This window comes from Callospermophilus lateralis, chromosome 9 (assembly GCF_048772815.1).
Source record: "Callospermophilus lateralis isolate mCalLat2 chromosome 9, mCalLat2.hap1, whole genome shotgun sequence".
NCBI lineage: Eukaryota > Metazoa > Chordata > Mammalia > Rodentia > Sciuridae > Callospermophilus > Callospermophilus lateralis.
The window spans coordinates 51,989,338-52,009,532 of record NC_135313.1 but is presented as its reverse complement, the minus strand read 5'-3'; the positions used below and the strand labels follow the sequence as shown (position 1 = coordinate 52,009,532).

General features: G+C 36.4%; 1 protein-coding gene across 4 annotated transcripts in view; it reads right to left on the bottom strand.

Moving 5' to 3' along the window:
- Cwc22 (CWC22 spliceosome associated protein) overlaps positions 1-16,269 on the bottom strand; it is a 53,185-nt gene extending 36,916 nt beyond the window's left edge. For 2 of the 4 annotated variants that reach the window (XM_076866893.2, XM_077110236.1), the window contains exons 1-2: positions 16,086-16,269; positions 3,162-3,301 (exon numbers count right to left, since the gene is read on the bottom strand). In XM_076866893.2, coding sequence (XP_076723008.1) covers positions 3,162-3,188 — 27 coding nt within the window. In that variant the 5' untranslated portion in view covers positions 3,189-3,301; positions 16,086-16,269. Of the gene's footprint in view, positions 1-3,161; positions 3,302-15,269; positions 15,304-15,580; positions 15,760-16,085 lie in introns of those variants that run through there. The other 2 variants (XM_076866895.2, XM_076866896.2) reach the window with 2 other exon arrangements.
- Between the last annotated feature and the right edge of the window lie 3,926 nt (positions 16,270-20,195).

Below are 20,195 nucleotides of genomic sequence, written 5' to 3'. Positions count from 1 at the left end.
ACTGTAGATGGGTAAAATAAAGAGCTAGGAGAAACAAACTCTAACTCTATATTTATAAAAATTCTTTTTTTTTCAATAAACATTATTTGAGCATCCAAATGTGTAGTACCATGTCAGACACTAAGGAATTTAAAACAACAACAACTCGACTCTTAAGAAAAACATCCTATGCCAAATCCTCTGAAAAAGAACTAACATACAAATAAATAACTTCATGTAACTTAGGACTGACAGGACATGTGATATGAGACAGATATAAACCAATTCAGTTTCAACACATATCCTAATTAAAAAATCCAAATACATTAAGAGGCCAAAATACTTATTTTTACTCAGACATACATGCGAAATTTTTTATACAACTAGCCAACATTGGTATTGACAAGCTTTTTTAAAAAAATTCAAATAATTCTTTTTTGGTAGTGCTGGGGATTAAACCTAGGCCCTTGAGCATGGGAGGTAAGCACTCTACCAACTGAGCTATATCCCAGCCCCTCAAATAATTTTAATAAATCTTAACTTGAAGAAAAAAAGATTTTGTTAAACAATTGATCTTGAAATCTAAAAACAGAACATATCAAACAATGAGTTGTGTAAACTTACATGCTTGCCTCTTTAATGAGAAAAAGATACATTTAAAAATAGAAACTTGTTCTGAATGGAAATGCAAACAAGCTCCAACTTCCTCTGATTTTGTGATTATCAAGTTAACAGCAGTATGAATCTAATATTATCACAAGTAAATGGCCGATCTCATCAACTATTGAATTTTTGAATAATGTACGCTAACTAGACTAATCTATGAAGAAACATGAAATAATAATTTAAAGTAGCCAGAGTTTTGCTATTATTTTACACTAAACGCAAGCATCATAAGATCTGAATATGATGCATGGTGATCAATAATGGTAATATTATTGAATACACACACACCCCCCTAACGAAGTTTTTAATTTACTTATTACCACAATAAAGTAGAACTGTTTAACGACATAGGTTTTTATAAAACTTTACATCAAGATCCTAAGCCAAGGGCTGTCAGTAGTAGGGCACATGCTTAGTATGCATGAGGCCTTGTGTACAAGCCCCAACACCCAATACAGGGGAAAAAAATCCTAAGCCAAATATAGAACAAAAAATCCATCCCATTCAGGGGTAACATAGCCCTTCCTGTGTAGATATTCTAAAGGAGCTTATGATCTATAAGATTTCCACAAGTAAATATATTCTTTAGATATTCCAGAAAAAGAGAGAGAATAATTAAACTGCATTATCTAGTTTTTCTTTTACACAGCCAATTATTTTGACTACATTAGGGAGAAGGCATCAATTCTGTGGTAATGATTTTTAACATATCTCTGCAACATCTGTTGTGAATAAGAGGGAAGAACCAAAAACACTGAAAGAGAAGAATTTCTTCAACATGATCAAGTAAAAAGGCACAGACAGTAAGTACTGTAACAAGAGACCTTGAGTAGGAAATAATCACTGGGGCACATAGCACAGAGCAATTACAGTAGGACTTGACTTCAGCTTTGATGAATGAATAGGATTTCACTAAGTTAAAAATCATAATATAATTATAATCATAATATAATTATTATGATTTTTAACTTAGTGAAATAATTCAAATATTAAGAATCTGAATTTCCCTACTTCCCTTATAAGTTTAGCTTATAAGTTAGAATAATAGTTAATGAAAACAGTCAAAATTACCTTTAAAATTCTGCAAATTGTTCATTAAGGAAAACAAATATGATGACACTATGCAGTCACTCATGGTCTCTAGCAATGTAGTGAGCAGTGTGAAGAGGCAAGTGGAATAAGAGCCTAAGTCCAGTGGCTGTGAGCATCCAACAGGCTCAGGGAAGAGGTTTCCAAAAGCAAAGGAAGTCAGTTAGCCCCATGCCAGTGGTGATATGAAAGCACAGGCTGGATGTCTACATACCATGGAGGCTAAAGGTTGTTCTCTTAATACATAACAGGATGAAAAAGATGGCAGCATAGGCACTTTCCACGTCCCAGACCTTGTCCCTACTTCCTGCTGCCAAGGAGCTTGTAGTCTGCTGGTTCTCTTTAAAGAAGTAAGTTTAGGGTACAGAGCTAGTGGAGGAGAGGAAGGGAGGAGTATTGATTTTTTATGAAAATATACCCTCTCTTTACTGACTCTGAGCCCAAGAAATGTTACAATTGAAAAGAGGAGGAGGTTGACTAGTTTGCCTTCCTGCCAAGACCACTCACAGGCAGGAGAGTTTTGAAAGCACATGGAGTTACTCTCCCTGGTACTGTTCTGCAACTCTTTCTACAACTCTTCCCAACCCAGAGAAGTTCCAGCCACAATAAACTCTTTGCCTTTATACTTGCTGTTCTCTCTTCCTGACACACTCTTCCCTCAGAGCACATGCCTCTGCTCAAATGGCTACCTTTCTTTTCAATGGGCCTCTACACTAACCTGCCTATTATAAGCTGTAATTTCTTAATGCCACAAATATCCATACCCTAGCTTATTTCTTTTCTCCACAGCAGAAATCAAGTTCTTAAAACTCTAACATACCATATAACTTATCTATGTATTAAGTTTATGGTTTATTTTCTGTATCCTCACACTAGAATATAAACTCCATGAAAACAAGGATTTGTTTAGTTCACTATTTTGCTCAATAGGTTAAAAAGCGTCACTGCAACATTATAAGAATTCAATATACATTTGTTGAACAAATATAGCATATACATATCAAATATGCAGCAAGAAGCTCACATTATGAGAAAGATATACAGGGACCTACACCACTGAAGGAAGGAAATACCTGCCTTCCATGTCACACTCATTCAGGGAAGCAAATTCCTTAAGAATGATGGTGGAATCTCCTTTGTCATTTGGTACATATTTTCTTTTGCATGTGCTCACACATGATTTGTAGACACACTGATGTATGCACACACACAAACACACACAAAGAAAACATTTCATATATTCTTTTGCACACAGTTACTCTCATCTGGCCAAGTAGCTACCTTTAAAATTGTGTGGAGTTTGAAGCACGTATAATATCACTCTACTATCTAATTCTAATGCCCCAGTTATATAAATGCACTGTTGTTTAAAGAATAGGTAACTAACTATAAGTTTGCATCTTCTATCAAGAGTTTCAAACACTTACTTTTATCTGTGCCACACTACTTTTCATTTTCTATTGCCAACTAGTCTGATCAAAGAATCGTTCCTCAAGTTGGTCCAAGTAGTAAGTACACAATAGTTTGGATTGCTGGACAGTTTACTTTTTCTGTCTGCAAACATCACCTATAAAATAGAGCAAAGAAAGCTTTGTTAACAATGATAAATTGTGTATAAAATAATGATATATTCTTTCCACATATTAGACATTTGAACACCTAATTTTTCTTAATCAATAAGCACAGACATAATCAATAATAACAAATTTAAATCCCTAAATAGTTCCACAAAACAATGTATACCTAGCACATATTACTGAAAAAGATGCCACAAACAAAAGAGCACATAGGCTTTATTATAAAGAAAGAACAAATTAATTTAAAAATAGAAGTCTTATAACTTTATTAAATATGCTCTCAGTGAGGATTACCTATATGATGTAATAGTACCGTAGTATTATAAAAAATGAACTGAGGAAACAGTCATAGAAAAACAACATAAAGGGAGTATAAAATAGCCAATGTTTCTACATAAACTAAGAATGAAGTAACTGATGCTCAGGCAATGATAATCATTCAGAAATAAACTGACTCCATAAGATATATAAGGTACTAAACTAAAATAATTGCCTCAATGTGATCTAGTAATACTTCAGATAAATATGCACATTTGAGAACTAAATATTTGGCTCCAAATAAACCTACTCATCATTAAATGCTAAAATGTCTTTCTATAAAATAAATTTTAGCAATTTCTGCAAAATGCTATGTTATATTCGCATAAAACTGCCATTTAAGCATTTTATTGGAATTACAAACTCAAATGATTTATGGTGTGAGGTAAAGAAAGTATAAAAATAAAATTAAGTAGAATTAACACATATACAGAATACAGAGAAAGGACTGTGTTCAATACCAAAGTAACTGAATAACTAGGAAAAAGATTTTTAATTTGAGGACTAGAAAAGCTATTATCTGGTCTATTTTCTTCTTTTTAAAGATTAGAACACTAAAAGTCAGACAAGTCATTTCAACATTCTAAATGATAACTTCAGTTAGTGGTGGACCTATAAGTAGAAACCCAGGCTAATGACACCTAGTTATACATTCTTTTCACACATGAATAATTTTGACACTGTAAATGAAAAACAGCTACTATCATTTATGGGGATGTACACAAATCATTAAGTCAAATGGTCAGCATGGAATCCAGGTTAATAAAAGCAATATACACATAATTCTTTACAAACTTATTAATCTATGAAATATCATTGAAATCTAAAAGCATATTACCACTTATGTATCTACAGCTACAGCTAAACAGATTAACGTGCCTAACTGTACATAATGAGTTCATATGAAGCCTCTTTCTTTTGACTAGAAAAAATTTGCCACAATTTACAATTGTGGGCAAAGCTTAGTTTTATTTTTTGGCTGGCAAGATGTCCCAAATCTTTGTATTTTTCTTCAAGGAATGACTATAATCTTAAATCTTAACAACTACATCAGCCACCAGTCTATCTAGTACCTTATTATGCCCATGACCATAACATTATTGTTTAAACTCAGTTTCAGAGTAACTTTTCCTACTAGAGTCTATACCTCAGGTAGACAACTGAAAAAAAAAATCTCACAATAAGTTACATTACACGTTATAAAATCAAATTTGGTGGTAGTAGTATGGAGAGGAGAAATATGCTCCCCTTCCTTAAATAGCCTATTTAATATAATGCAAGAATTACAATCTTAATAAACCTGTGTTAACAAATCAGATTATAAAAATAAGGGCTGAGGATGTAGCTCAGTATTAGACTGCTTGCCTAGCATGCATGAGGCCTTGAGTTCAAGAAAGAAAGAAAGTTTCAACGGGGAAAAAGGAATGTAGAGACTAAGAAAATTCAGGCAAATAATAATTACACTATTTGGGGGGCTGGGGATGTAGTCAATGGTAGAGCACTTGCCGCATGTGTGAGGTCCTGAGTTCACGTCCAACAATACAAATAATAGTAATAATAACAAAACACTATTTTGTTATAAGAATCTAAATACTAAAGGTGTTTTGATTTCCAAGACCACTGTAGCTTATTTGGCATGTTTTAGGTGGACATAATATCTTTATTTTACATTTATGCGGTGCTGAAACCCAGTGCCTTGAGCATGCTAGGCGAACGCTCTGCCACTGAGCCACAACCCCAGCCTTATTTGGCATGTTTTGTGCAAATTTTTAAAAAGGGTACCTGTACTTTCAATTTAAAAATGGCTATGTAGTTCCTACTGGTGCCAAACCTTTCAAAGATAACAACTATAAACTCTTCACAAAATACACTACAATCTGAAGGCACTACAGAGAACAAACAAAAACAGGCTAATTGTGGACAGGAGTAGATGCCTAGGAGAAAGGAACATGAGGAAATTATCTTCCATGTTATGAATGTAAACTTGAGTGCAAGCTGCAATCTGTACCAAGCATGGCAGCCAAAAACCAATAGAAAAACTGCAGTCATTCTCATTTGAAGAACAGTCTGAGGTAACCACAATTGTTGGAAAGCAAGGAGGAATCAGAGGGGAGACAGCCAGAAAAGGGAAGCCTCCAGTGGCATGGTATAAACTCTCCCCAAATCTCTATCTGCCTCTGAACCAAAACATGAAGAAGGAAGATTACTACTGAACCAGCTCAGGAGACTAGAATGTGCAATTTAGTCCAACTAAGTCAACTGCTTAAAAAGTCACCACTTCTCAGAATTTAACAGAATTCAAAGTCTCTATAAGTAACAGTATCCAGGATATTATTAAAAACAACTTATTAAAGAAAGTAGCTCAGTTTCAAAAGACAATCAGAGGAAACCAATGCTGAAATGATACAGATACTGGGGTTAGTATAGAAGGTTCTAAAAGCAGGGTTTTGAAAACATATGGAAAGATACAATAGAGGGAAAAACTGCCTGGGGGAATTCCAGCAAAGAAAAATAAATGAACCAAATAAACTCAAGAATTGAAAAATATATGAAATATAAAATTTACTGGATATGCTTAGAATAGATGAATGAAAATAACAAAAAGTCAGGGGACTTGAAGATAAATTCAATCTAAAGAACAGAGAGAAAATATTTATAGAAATGTGGGACAATATTGAAAGGATCCTCATATGTGTAAATAAAAAGTCCATGAAGCAAAAGAGAGAAAGAATAAGGAATTTTATTTTGAGAAACAGCAGGCAAATTTTCCCCAAATTTGTTGGACAAACCTAAATTTACAGATTGTAAAAGCTCAGAGAACGTAGGATAGGATAAATATAAAGAAAACTACAATCACACACATATTCATCAACATAAATCAATATAGACAAAGCATCCATAATCTAAAAATAAAAAATGTTCAAAAGAATTTTTGAGCAATCAGAAACTTTCATATTTTGGAGCTTTGCAGGTTTCAGATTTTCAGATTAGGGATGGTAGAACAGTAAAATGCAAATATTCTATACAAATATTAAAAACCAAAAAAAAAATCCAAACTTTAAAACACTTCTGATCTCAAGCATTTCAGAAAAAGGATCTTCAATCTGGAGTCAAACTGTTGAGGATCAAAGATAATGAGAAAATCCTTAGTAAGAAGAAAAAAAAAAAAATCAACACATCACATATAATTCAAATTATAGTCATTCTTAATATTGTAAAAATGGTGTGCTCAGTCACCATGTTAAAAACCAATATGAATTACAGCTAACTTGTTATATAAAATACAAATGAACGAATCTTTCCAGTTAACAAAAGCTACTTCTCTCTCACATTGGGTAGACACAACTCTGCAGGGACAATGCTTATCTTGGCTGGATTTTAGGCTCCACTTGCCTCAACAAGAAGACTCTGTGCCATACACAAGTAGTACGACTCCCTTCAAAAGTCCTGTTTTTATGGCTTTAAAGCTATAGATAGAGCTATAAACTAGAAACTTAACTAAATTCTGCCCAAAAGCAAAGGATTTTTTTCTATCTGTATCAGCATAATCACTGGGTCATTTCTATATTCTTAATACCTTTATTATGTATTAACACATAAGTCATGCAACCACAAAAAATATTTACTGCGCCTCTAGTATTTGCCAAGAACCTTTGTAGGTAATGGGTGATAACAAAGAATAATCCTAACAAATTCTCCTGCTTATATCACGCTATATTATAGGTGTCAAAAGCAAATTCACAATAAGTGAAACACCTAAAACCTCAAGTAAAGTGGCAGGTTGTACTTTTTTCTACATGTCAGTTTCAGATCATTACTTAATATTCCAAAACTGGTCTGCTAAGTCACTATGTTAAAAAACAATTTGAATGATGAAACTTACACGATAGGGGAATTACTTGTACGTGTATTGGAGCCCATCTAATATACTAAATCAGAAGACAGGGGATGGGAGAAGAGAAGGCTCAGGCCTACTTGTTTTATGAAAACATTCCCAAGATAATTCCAATATCCAACTCATCCCCAAGTCTCTTCAGCTCTACAATTCTGAATCAAAAGCACACAGTTTCGCAATTTTCTTAGGCCATGAACCACTTAGGTATAACACAGGGCCCCCACAGTCTAACTCCTTTATAGTAAGAAACTTAGTCATAAGCTAACTGGAAAGAAACATCCAAGTTTCAAATGTATTATCTTTACCAATTCACTGGTAAGAAGTCTGCAGATATATGTAAAAGAATATGTGTATCAGTGGGGCTGGGATTGTGGCTCAGAGGTAGAGCGCTCGCCTAGCAGGGCAGGACCCGGGCTCGATCCTCAGCACCACATAAAAATAAAGGCATTGTGTTGTGTCCATCTACACCTAAGAAATAAATAAATATTAAAAAATAAGAATATGTGTATCGGTAATTTTTATAATTGAGAAATCACGCTGTAATTTATGATCACTTTTATAATCTTATTCAGTCCTCATAATTACCTTGATTGGTGGCCTTATTTTTCAATGGCAGAACTAAGTTACTGAGAGTTGAAACAATCTATCCAAGTAAACCATGGCTAGTAAATGATAGAGCTAAAATTCAAACCTAGGTGTATCAGATGCTTATATCATTTAATATTGCATCTCAAAGGATCTCAAATAATAAATTGATGTCAAATTGATAAATTATAAAATGCAAACAGGTACAGTCTGTACTACCCAGAAAACTTCCTTATCCTAAATGCATCCATTCCTTTCAGATAACAAAGACTGTAGTGCTAATATAATGAAGCACTACTTTTGGAACATGCATAATAATTTTAAGGATTCCTTTACTTAATTAGCACACCTATGCTTCACTGTGACCAAGTACAGTATAAGTGAATAAATCACTTTATCGTGGAAGATTAAGTATTTTCTTTTACTTTCCCTCTGGGTTATGAAACCCATTTTCTCTTCCCAATTTTCTATGTATTTTATTTCAAATTGCCTTACTTATTTAAATTTAATGAGTTTTCTTTCTGATCAGTGTTTTTTTTCCCCCCCTTTCTACTATTCAACCTTCAGCAGCAAATAATTTCTGGCAACCAAGTATAGTCTGTTACATGTCCATGCCTCAAAATGTTAAGAGTAAAATCGATAATATTATAAAAGTAGACTCTTACTTCAGTTGTAACAAAAAATGCATATAGTACTATAACTGTCCAGATTTATACAGAATATGCCTGTAGGGAAATTCTGGAAGCTCAACATGTGCATGCTTGATATTTAGACTAATTGGAAATTCCTGAAATGAGAGTAATTTATCTAGAGTTTATAGTTCTCTCTGCTCTTCTTAGCATCATTGTGGATTTTATGATGAATTATTAAATTTCTCCCCTTGTCACAAGTAAGCAAATCAGCAAAACCATTCCTGCTTCCCTGAGCAAGTAGGGTATTTTGCAACAGGAGATGTAGCACTCCTGGGAGCACTAGTTTTAACACGATGAAGATTTTCTATCAGCTTCAGCAAGCATCAGAAGGCAAAATATTTAATAACATTTCTAAGAAATACTTCAGACTGCTAACTATAAGCTATGAAATTGTAAATTCTGCAATTTTGTAAAAAATTTAGAACATGAGAAAACAAACGGATGGCTAGAATACACTGTTTTCTAGTTCATTCCAAAAACAGAACACTTCTACCCGTTACTTGGGGTCTTCCATTCATGTTAGAAAAACTCACTGAAATGTAATATGATAAAACTGCTAAAGAAAGGGGGAATTGGGGCTGGGGATGTGGCTCAAGTGGTAGCATGCTCGCCTGGCATGCGTGCGGCCCGGGTTCGATCCTCAGCACCACATACAAACAAAGATGTTGTGCCTGCCGAAAACTAAAAAAAATAAATATTAAAAAACTCTCTCTCTCTTTTTAAAAAAAAAAAAAGAAAGAAAGAAAAGGGAAATCAACAAAGTGAATTTCCTTTAGTTTAGTCTATTCATTCTAAAGACTGATAGAGGCTTGGTGAATTTCAAACATCTCTGTGTTAAAAACCAAAACAAAACAACAAAAAAACTCTTGGTTACCCAATGGGGAAAATGATATGTAACAATATTCAAAATTTTAAAATTGCTTAAATTGGTTCTAAATGCCAAAATGTAATGAAGGGAAAATGACAGGACTCTCTGGAAAATCCCCCAACAGAAGCCAAGCCTCCATCATTTCCAAATATTGTTTTTCCTTCTCAGGGAACAAAAAGGAATAACTAATTGGCCATAGTTCTTAAGCAAAATCTGACAAGATTGCTATGTAATTTCTATATCTGTACTGAAAGAAAATTTCTTTGTTTTGGAAAATGTATCTTACTCTTTTTTTGTAGTTTATATACTAAGGAGAAATTTGCTCATGATATGCCACATTAAAAAAAAGTGATGTGAAATTTGATTTCAGTGTAGACTCACGATTTCAAGAGAAAAAAAAGGTCAACATTCCTGTTGCCTTTTCAGAAGAGTCACCAGGTACAGGTTGACAATCCTTTATCTGTAATTCTGAAATATGAAAATATTTAGCAGCAAAACCTGACAAGGGTTGGGGTTGTGGCTCAGTGGTAGAGCACTTGCCTAGCATGTGTGAGGCACTGGGTTCGATTCTCAGCACCACATAAAAATGAAATAAAGGTTTAAAGAAAAAAATAAATAAATAAAAAAACCTGACATGTGAGGCTGGGGATGTAGTTCAGTGGTAGACTGCTTGCCTAGCATGTGAGAGGCCCTGGGTTTGATCCTCAGCACCACACAAAACAAAAAACAACAACAGAACCCTGACATGCATCAACTTGAGACTTAACCCATAAACCCTTGAAACAATGCAGGAATACAAATGTGTTTGATTAAAGGATACTGACTGGGAGCCCAAAAGGGAATACTCAATAAATATTACATGCACTGTATTTCTTTTCTAAATTCTGAACAATTCTGAGTGTTGAAACAGTTTTAATTCCAAGAATTACAAATAAAGAACTGTAGACCTAAAGAATGACCTCCTGGTTGGTAAATCCAGAGGCAACTTTCCTCTTATCAGACACTGCTCTAATATTTGATATTGCTATTCCCCCTTTTCTTGAAGCTCTCACTTCTTGACCTACACATTACCTTCATTTGGTTTTCCTCCTCTCTTCTTGGTCCATTCCTTTGGTATTTTTGTGTTTTGTTCATTGCTATATTCTCAACACTGGGGGCTCTCAACACATATGTTAGATTAACAAATGAAGAGCCTCGACTTTTTCTTTCTCCATGTTCTCCCTGGAAGACCATCTGTAATCTCATAGCTTCAACCCATATGTGAGAACAACTTTTCACTCCAGCTCAATAGTCTCTATAAGGTTCCAAATCCTATGTCATAGAAAGCTTAGAAATAAATTTGCTCCTGATTTTACTGCATTCTTTCTGTATACAAGAGCTTAGAAAAAGGCTCCATTCAGGGAAGATAGCATAATGAGACTATAACAGTTTCGTCTTAAAAACATATTGGTTTTGACCTCCCTACAAATTTTTCTCACAAGGTCTTTATCTGTAGGTTGTAATAACTTATATCCCTGTGTATGCTACTAACTGGTATTCCATTGTATAGAGTAAAAAGATTTTTAAAAATATTTATAAAGCTGCTCACAGGAAACCCAGGCTTTTATAAAAGTTTATTCCATTTCTAAATATTTGATACGTCATATTTTCAAAATGTCCTATGTAAAACAGAAATTGTCTTCATGGCTTCAACAATGTTTCCGCATATATTATTTCATAACAAAAACAGTTCCTCAATACCAGTCCAGCTCCTAAATAAAATAAATCCTAAAGAACACCCTTCCTGCTACTATACTCTCAATCATTTGCACTGACAAATGCTCCTAAGACTTCCTCCTCTTGTCTTACTTTCCCCCTACGTCCTTTGGTTAACAGCTTGGTTGGCAGCCTGATAAACCTGAGCATCTCATTCACTGAGATGGTGTCAGTATGGTTTTTCTTGGTCTAATGATTAAGCTAAATATATACCTATTTTCATGATAAGAAAGACAAAACAAAACATTAAATTTCAAACCTGTATCACAACTCTCATCACTCTACTTAGTGAATGCCTTGTGGTAAAGAAAGAGCTCTAATAATTCTAATCACCCACTGAATGTTTCCTTCTTCAGGCTAGTTTGTGCAAAGAGTCTCTTTGTGAAATAACATGTGAAAACTGTATTAAAAAACAGGACCAGAAAACAATGAAGCTGGAGCCATAAATGATAATTATATTATATTGTGGCTCAGAAAAGTACTTCCAGAAGAAACAAGGAAATACAAAGCTAACAGAAAGAAGTATGGTCAAGGTTTTTTAGTAAAGGAAGTGCCTACGTATACTGTGGTGATACATAATGTTAACAGCACACTGGTAAACGTTCCTATCCTCAGGTGGAGTAGGAAATGTTAAGTGGTATAGCTATGCTGTAAACACTGCACTGCCGGAAGAGGAAGTACAACCAGTGGGTCTGGAACATGAAAAAAGAAGCAGGTCTAAGGCTGATTTCTGAAGGATAAGTAGGAATTATTCACATGGAAAGGAGGAAGAGGTCATTCAGGAAATAAAATCAGTATGTGTAAAGACAGACAATAAAGAGTTTAGGCAATTCCACGTTGTTAAGAGTAGAGCGCAGGACACATGTAGAGAACTGAACAAATGAGATGGAACATGAAACTGAGGTGTGAAAGGCTTTGTGTGAACTCACTGAATCCTTGAAGTTCTTAGCTATTGCTGCATACCCAGAAGCTAGGAGAGTACCTGACACACTTAAATTTTAAAAAAGGGGAGTGTGCCTTTTTGATGATTATTCCCCATTTCTTCCTACACAGAAAATTCTATAATGCTATTTTGATAATTTTCTTATCAAGGAATACGTTGGCAGTCTAATTTCAACTATTAACTCCTTTTGGAACCACCAAGCTTTGTAGTAACTGCTTCAAGGAAGCACTATGAGATGACATTTTCTATTTGTCTTCACTCATGTTAACCTGGAGAGCAGCTTGAATAAATTTCCCTATTGGGCGAGATGAAAAAAATATCAGTTCCATTGCAAGCATTGCAAAAGGAATTGTGACCCTAAAGGAATTCTTTCAACCTCACAAAAACATATCTAAGTAATAGCAATGCCTTATGCCTTCATCTGACCTTCATCCTACCTTATCTCCTCCCCACCCACCAAGTCTGTTTTTCAGTTTGCCTAATTAACTATATGGGTTGAATACATTCTGCCAACTCTCACAGAACAGCTTTGAAAACAACCTTTCTGATTATCAGAGAGCCATTTAGTAAACCATAATCAGGATTAAAAAAAATTTGGAGGACTGAGCTCTATAGAGAAATTTATGAAGTAGCCTCTTAGCTCACAGTACTACATCTTACTGCAGAAGCTCTTGTCACCAGATCTAGAATGAAGCTGTCTAATAAACTAATTCAGGTAAGAACTCACAGGGTACCATTTCAGGTGGAAGTACTATACTGTCCAGCTCAATCCATTCATGAGTTAGGCTCAAAGACAGGTTAAACCTGAGTTGACATTGACTGGCTCAAGTGCACACATTCTATCTTCCATTAACTAATCCATTCTTTAATCACAGAAGCCTTTAGTGTGTACCCAGGGCAGCCCATATTGCCTTTCTGCTATCTGTTCACTTGGAAAGACTTATTAGCCTGGCTACAAAGAGAGAAAGTTTAATTTAATCCATTCCCTTCTCTCTCTCTCTCTCTTTTTTTTTTTGTACTGAGGACTGAATCCAGGGGTACTGTACCACTGAGCTATATTTCCAGTCCCTTTTTCATTTTGAGACAGGGACTCACTAAGGCTGTAACTTACAATCCTCCTGCCTCAGATTCCTGAGTTGCTAGGATTATATGTATGTGCCACCATACCTGGTGACAATCCATTCCTCTCTTCATATACTATTTTTGAAGAAAATGCTTTGAAAGTTTGCACTCTCTTGTGAACATTTAAATGTCTCTTCCACTGTCCAACTGGGAAATGTATATACTGAGAAAAAAGCATAACTCTGGGGGACTGGTGAAATTCGTATGCCAGAAGCCTTATTGTTCCATTACCCTCTCATGCTAGGAGTTCCAGATTTAAACAGAAAAGTAGGGAAAATTGAAAGGGAAACCCTCAAAGTTATCAATTGGGATTAGCTGTATTACTAATAACCATTTCTTTCTACTAGCTCTAGGCCAGCCATAAACAAGTCATGGGTATTCTAGGTAGTACAAAATTAGTCTATACATTAGTACATGATAAACAGAAAATACGAATTCAAATTAGGACACAGTATTACAAATACACAAAGTGTCACTATGTCCTCTTTTGGTAGTTTCAGATGGAACTAACTGTAGGTCACTTGGCTACATACAATTATTAGCGAGAAGAGCCAGCCTCTGAAGACTCTGGCAGAACTGACAGAGCTAAGAAAGCTGGCTTAGAAAAAAACAGTTAAGTAGTCTAGGAAATGTCAGAACTCCAAAAATGATTGCAGCTAAATTCTCCAAAGTGGGGAATGATGTGGTAGCAAAATAGGGAAAAACCAGCTGGCCATTGATCAAATACTTCAAATCAAGGAGGGCAGAAACTCAGACTGGGGAGTGGAAAGGACCATAGCATAGCACTAGGGAATGGGCTAGAGTAGTGCTTCTCAAATTAACTGGCATGACAACCACTTGGATGTTTTGGTAAGAGAAGTTTTATGAGCCCACATTCCCCAGTTTCTGATTCAATAGGACTGGCATAAAGTCTAATAGTTTACATTGCTCATAAATTCCCAGGGGATACTGATAGTGTTGGTTTAGGAGAGCACATTTTGGAACTCTGAAGAAAGGGTATTAGATCAAGCTTCTTAGCTTCTCAAATATGACCAAGAACAGTCTTGAAACCCCAGCCAAATGAGTTGGAAAAGATTCCATGAGGGTGCCAAGGACACTTAAAAGTAGAAGGGCAATATTCAGAACTAAACAATAAGAACTTGTGCACAAAGAATGCATCAAATGCACTGCAATAGTAAAAACAATAATCACTAATGCTTTATACAGGCCTTTTGCCTTATGTTTTTTTTCCACATCAGGAAGAGAAGACTAGAATGTTGGGTAACTTGCTCCCAAGTGTTAGAGTGAATATGTGAATATGCTTCACCAAGACTGAAATCTTGGCTTGGTGGCCCATCAAAACTGGGTTTCCTCTTCCTACATGTGCTGCCTGTAGCAATGTATCTCCTGGTCAAAACCACACTTTCAGTGCCAATTCTAAATGTGTCTTTTCATAATAGGATAATAACTTATGTTGTTAACTCCTGCATTCACAGGAAATCCTAAAACAAGGCAGATAAATTTAAATACAGATAAAACAGACTAAGGAAGAGGCAGATTAACTGATCTGAAGACCAAGCTTCCATGTTTACCTGCTATTTCTAGTCTACAGACATGCAAGGGAAACTCTTACCCCACCTTTTTAAAATTGTTGGTTTGGGTTTTTGTTTTTAGACATGGAACCACAGGGCCTCATGCATGCTACAATGAGGTACATCCAAGACCTCTTACTGAAATGTAAATCACCTAATTCTTGTACCTAAAATTTAGCCTTTTCTCAAATCTTCCCTTTTTCACTTACCTCAGAAAACTGTGAGGATTAAGTGATGAAGGGATTACTGCAGTTAGACTCAGTGAAAATAACTATGGTGTTGCCATTATAAAAGCGTATTGTAGAACCAGCTCGGTGGAGAGGTGGAGACTGCGACCCAAGTTTAGGAGTTACCGCATTATTGAGGTATCACTACGGAGGGACAAGGGTCCACAGAGGAACACCACACAATGAAAACCAGCGTCCCCTCTGAAGGGTCAGTATTTACCCGGCAAGACAGCGAGAAAGAAACATCTAGTGAAATAAAACAAACAAAAACAAAACAAAACAAAACCACCCACAGGGATATTCCGTTGGGAAAAGGCAAGAGCGAAGCTTCCACAAGGTTGATTAACCACAGTTCATTGATCCCACCCCCTTGGTCCCGGGACCCAGGCACTAGGAAGGGGCACTGGTGAGCCTTTCGGCTCGAGAGGCTCCGGTGATCCGCGTCTGAAACACGCTGCACACCATGGAGGAAGCAGCCAACGCTGGTGCTGGATTTCAGCAACAAAGACGCTGCGAAAGGAAACCCAGAAACCACACTAGCAAGCAGGGTCCGAACGCGCAGGCGGAAAGCCAGTTCACGGCCGCCCATTCCCCTCCCTCTCTGGACTCCCCGGCCCAACCGGCTCTCACATCCCGACCTCGCGGGCCCACAGGGCTAGAGTGGCCCAGTGCCACCCAAGGTCGTACCGCCGCCGACACCCCTCGTAAGCCCTTCATTCACTAGCCACCCCACCCAGCCATCCGCCACCCCCACTCTGGGTCGCTGCTCGTGGCCAGTCTACGGAGTTCCATAATTACCTAAAGCTCCACCGCGCCGCCATTACACCGGATGTACATCACTTCCCCTTCCCACAGACTGGCAGCAGGAGGAAGGCGGACCGTAACGCAAACCTGACGCAGTAGGCTATGGGACATCAACCCATTAAATTAAGTTTGATAACATGAAGTAATACCAGATTCAAAGCAGTTGATCTGGCCACACGCCTTCCGTACCAACTCGGCGACAAAAGAAAAGTGGATAGGAACTACAAAGCCCAGCATCCACCGGCTGCGCGGGCGGAAATGACGAATGCAATTGTGGTTTGGGCGTGAGAAGGCCTCAGGGCACCGTGGGAATTGTAGTTTTTAAACATACGCGGAAAAAAAGCACTTGCAGGTTGCCCATTCTGGACTTGATAAATGGTGCTGACTTTAATCCAAAACTGCTTTTATAACATTACAAAAAAAAAAAAAAAAAAAAAAAAGTCCTTTGTGGTCACATTTCCGTGAAAATAATTTCTTCTGGTCTTGGGGATCAAACCCAGGACCTCACACAAGCTTGGCAAGCACTCTACCACTAAGATGAACCTTAGCCCTTTCTGAAAATATTCACAGAAAATATAAACCCGTTTTTAAACTTTTTGCAATAGTTCGTCCAAAATATTACCAAATGTTTAGTACTTATTACGTTCCAAGATTTTAAGACTAAGTAAATGAAAGCCGGACTACAAATAAAATGAAATAACGAGAAGCTAATTCCGTAGCATATGATTCTTCTGTTTTAAGCGACGGTGCCAAATATTAAGACATTGTGAGGATAAGGAGGTGATTATCTAGCAGAGTTGGAAATAGCAGTCTGTAAAGAGTTCAACCATAGGGCATCAATCAAACTGTTTCCTTAAACTTTACTGTCGTGGGATTTTTTTTTTTTTCTTCTTCTTCTTTTTTGCTTAAAACAAAGCTATCTTTGTGTTCCCCAACCTTTTATAAACCGGGTCTGGCTTCTTTATTAAAACTCCTCAATTTAAGGTTCTCGTGCTTTCAGCCCTTTCTGAAAGAAGATAATGATTAAAATTAAAAACTGAACCTAGACTATTTGTGCTTGAATCATGTGCCCTTTGATTTATCCACTATTGATGTTGGACAAATTTCTTCACGTTCTTTGCCTGTTAAATAAGAATAATAGTAATAGCCACTTATACCACAGTTTTAAGAATTGAATTAGTTGATACACATGGTGCATGTTAGATGATCACTAGTATATAACAGTTATTATTTTCATATTCAAGATATTTGGCTATTGTTAAAGGTCCATTTTGGCAATTTAAAATATTTAAGTGAATACATTCCAGTTTGTTGTGAGGGGGCAAAATTGCAAGGGGGAGAAATAAAGATTGTCCATGAGCTTCTGACCCTTTTAATGCTTTATTCACTCCAATTACTCAATACAATTTCACTCTATAGGTTCTTGATCAAGAAAACGACCATTCTTAATGCTAGGCATTGTGATAGAAATAATCAATTCACAGCAAACAATTCTAGATTAATCAATTCGCAGCAAACAATTCTAGATTAATTCTAGGCACTGCAAAACACACTTAATCATGACAGGCTAATGACAGACATTCCCTCTGCATGCTAAGTTCAAAAGTCTTAAGCCTTAGGCTTTATGTCCAGCAGATGCACACTCACTCAGACTGCAGTGACCAGATCCAGAACCAAAGCAGGCTTTTCCTGTTGTGGAGTGAACAAATGGTTGAGGAGAGGTTCACAGGGAGAGGTTGGGGCTCTCACCAAGGTCCAGACGAGGCGGTAGAGTTTGAGAGTGGTGAGGATCACACAGAGGATCAGAAACAATGACAAGTGATGGGATGTTAAGTCCTCATCAGGTTCTCCAGCTCAAGTACATCCTTGTTTTGGCTGGCTGAATCCCTGTCCATCAGCTCTATTATTTATACTAAATTTTGGGGCTTTTGACCCCCTCTTTCAATCCTTATCAGTACCACCAGATTTCTCCATGACATCATTTAGCCTGGGGTCAGAAACATCTGGCCTGGTGGTTTCCACCCTGATCTTCTCACCTTTCCCTCTCATCAGGCGGGAAACAGCCTGCCAGGGGCTTCACTGTTTTTCAGGGTGAGGGGAAATAACTTGTTTGAGGCCATACTGGAGTGCTCTGTGGGAGTGCCTGGTGAGACTGCAGGTTTCAAACTGGAGTTTTAAAAATTGAGTTGCTTAGGCTCAGGCCTAAGGCCATCCTCAAAAAGTTGTACCAATACAGTTCACAGAAGATGAATCTGGCAAACATTTGTATCTATACCTGAAAAAAAGAAAACAACAACAACAACAACAAAACACATACACAATACCTATACAATTATCAGTGGAAAAAGGAAAGTTAGGGTTGAGCCTCCAGGAGCTGAATGGAGCTGGGAAATACTAGGTTTGTCAGTTTGGTCCTTCAGGAAGTAGATAACAAGATAGAATTAGGATGCCTTTGTGGTGATGCACATCTGTAATCCCAGTAGCTTGGAAGGCTGAGCCAACTCCAGCCCTCAGTGTAGTTTTAATTTTCATTTCTCTAAGTGCCAGAGATGTTGAACATTTTTTTCATATATTTCTTCTTTTTCATATATTTTTTCACATATTTTTTTTTCTTTTGAGAAGTGTCTGTTTAGTTCCTTTACCCATTTATTGATTGGGTTATTCATTTTCTTTGTAGGTGTGTTAAGTTTTTTGAGTTCTTTATATATCCTGGAAATTAATGCTCTATCTGATGTGCCGGTGGCAAAGATTTTCTCCCATTCTGTAGGTTCTCTCTTTATATTCTTGATTGTTTCATTTGCTGTGAAGAGCTTTTTAGTTTGATGCCATCCCATTTATTGATTTTTTATTTTACTACTTGTGCTTTAGGTGTCTTATTATGGAAGTCAGTTCCAGAGTCAACATATTGGAATGTTGGGTATACATTTTCTTCTAGTATGTACAGGGTTTCTGGTCTAATTCCTTTATCTTTGATCCACTTTGAGTTGAGTTTTGGCACACTGGAATTTCATACTACTATTTGACTGTAATTTAATCCCTATTGATCAATTTGTTCCCATCAGTCCTCCCTCTACTTCTGCAGCCTCTGGTAATCACCTCATACTTTTAACTTCTATGTGAAATCACCTTTTTTAGATTTCTCATAAGAGTGGCATTATGTCTTTCTGTGTCTGGCTTATTTTAGTTGGCATAATGACCTATAGTTCCATCCATGTTGCAAATTATTGAGTAGCCTTCTTTTATGGCTGAATAGTATTCTATTGTGTATATGTCCCACATTTTTTACTGATTCATCAGTTGACAGACACTTAAGATGTTTTCATTTTTTGGCTCTTGTGAATAGTCCTGCAATAAACATGGGAGTACAGACATCTGTTCCACATACTGATTTAATTTCCCCTGGATATATACCTGGTGGTTGAATTGCTGGATCATAAGATTGTTCTACTTTTAATGTGTTGAGGAACCTCCATGCTGTTTTCCATAATGGCTGCACTAATGTACATTCCCATCAAAAGTATTCAGGAATTTCCTTTTCTCACATCCTTAGCAGCACCGATAATTTTTAGTCTTTTTGATAATAACCTTCTTACTATTGTGCGGTGAACTCTCATTGTGTTTTAATTTTCACTTCCCTGATGATGAGTGACGTTGAGTTTTTTTTTTTTTTCCCTCATATTCTTGCTGGCCATTCGTATATCTTCTTTTGAGAAATGTCTATTGAGGCCTTTTGCCCATTTTTAATCGGGGTTTTTCTTTGTTTTGGTTCAGATGAATTTTTGTTTAGTGTTATTGTGACTTTGGAGTTCCTTATATATTCTGGATATCTCCTCTTGTCACAGTTTGCAAATATTTCCTCCCAACCTGTAGGTCTCTCATTGTTAATTGTTTTCTTTTGCTGTGCAGAAGGCATTTAGTTTGATGAAACCCTGCTTGTCTGTTTTTGCTTTTGTTTTGTGGGCTTTGGGAGTGTTGCTCAAAAATTCCTTGCCTATTGCAATGTCTTGAAGCATTTCTCTTATGTTTTTTCTATTAGTGTCACAATTTTGCATTTTACATTGTCTTTAATCTAATTTTAGTTAATTTTTTGTCACTGGTGAGAGA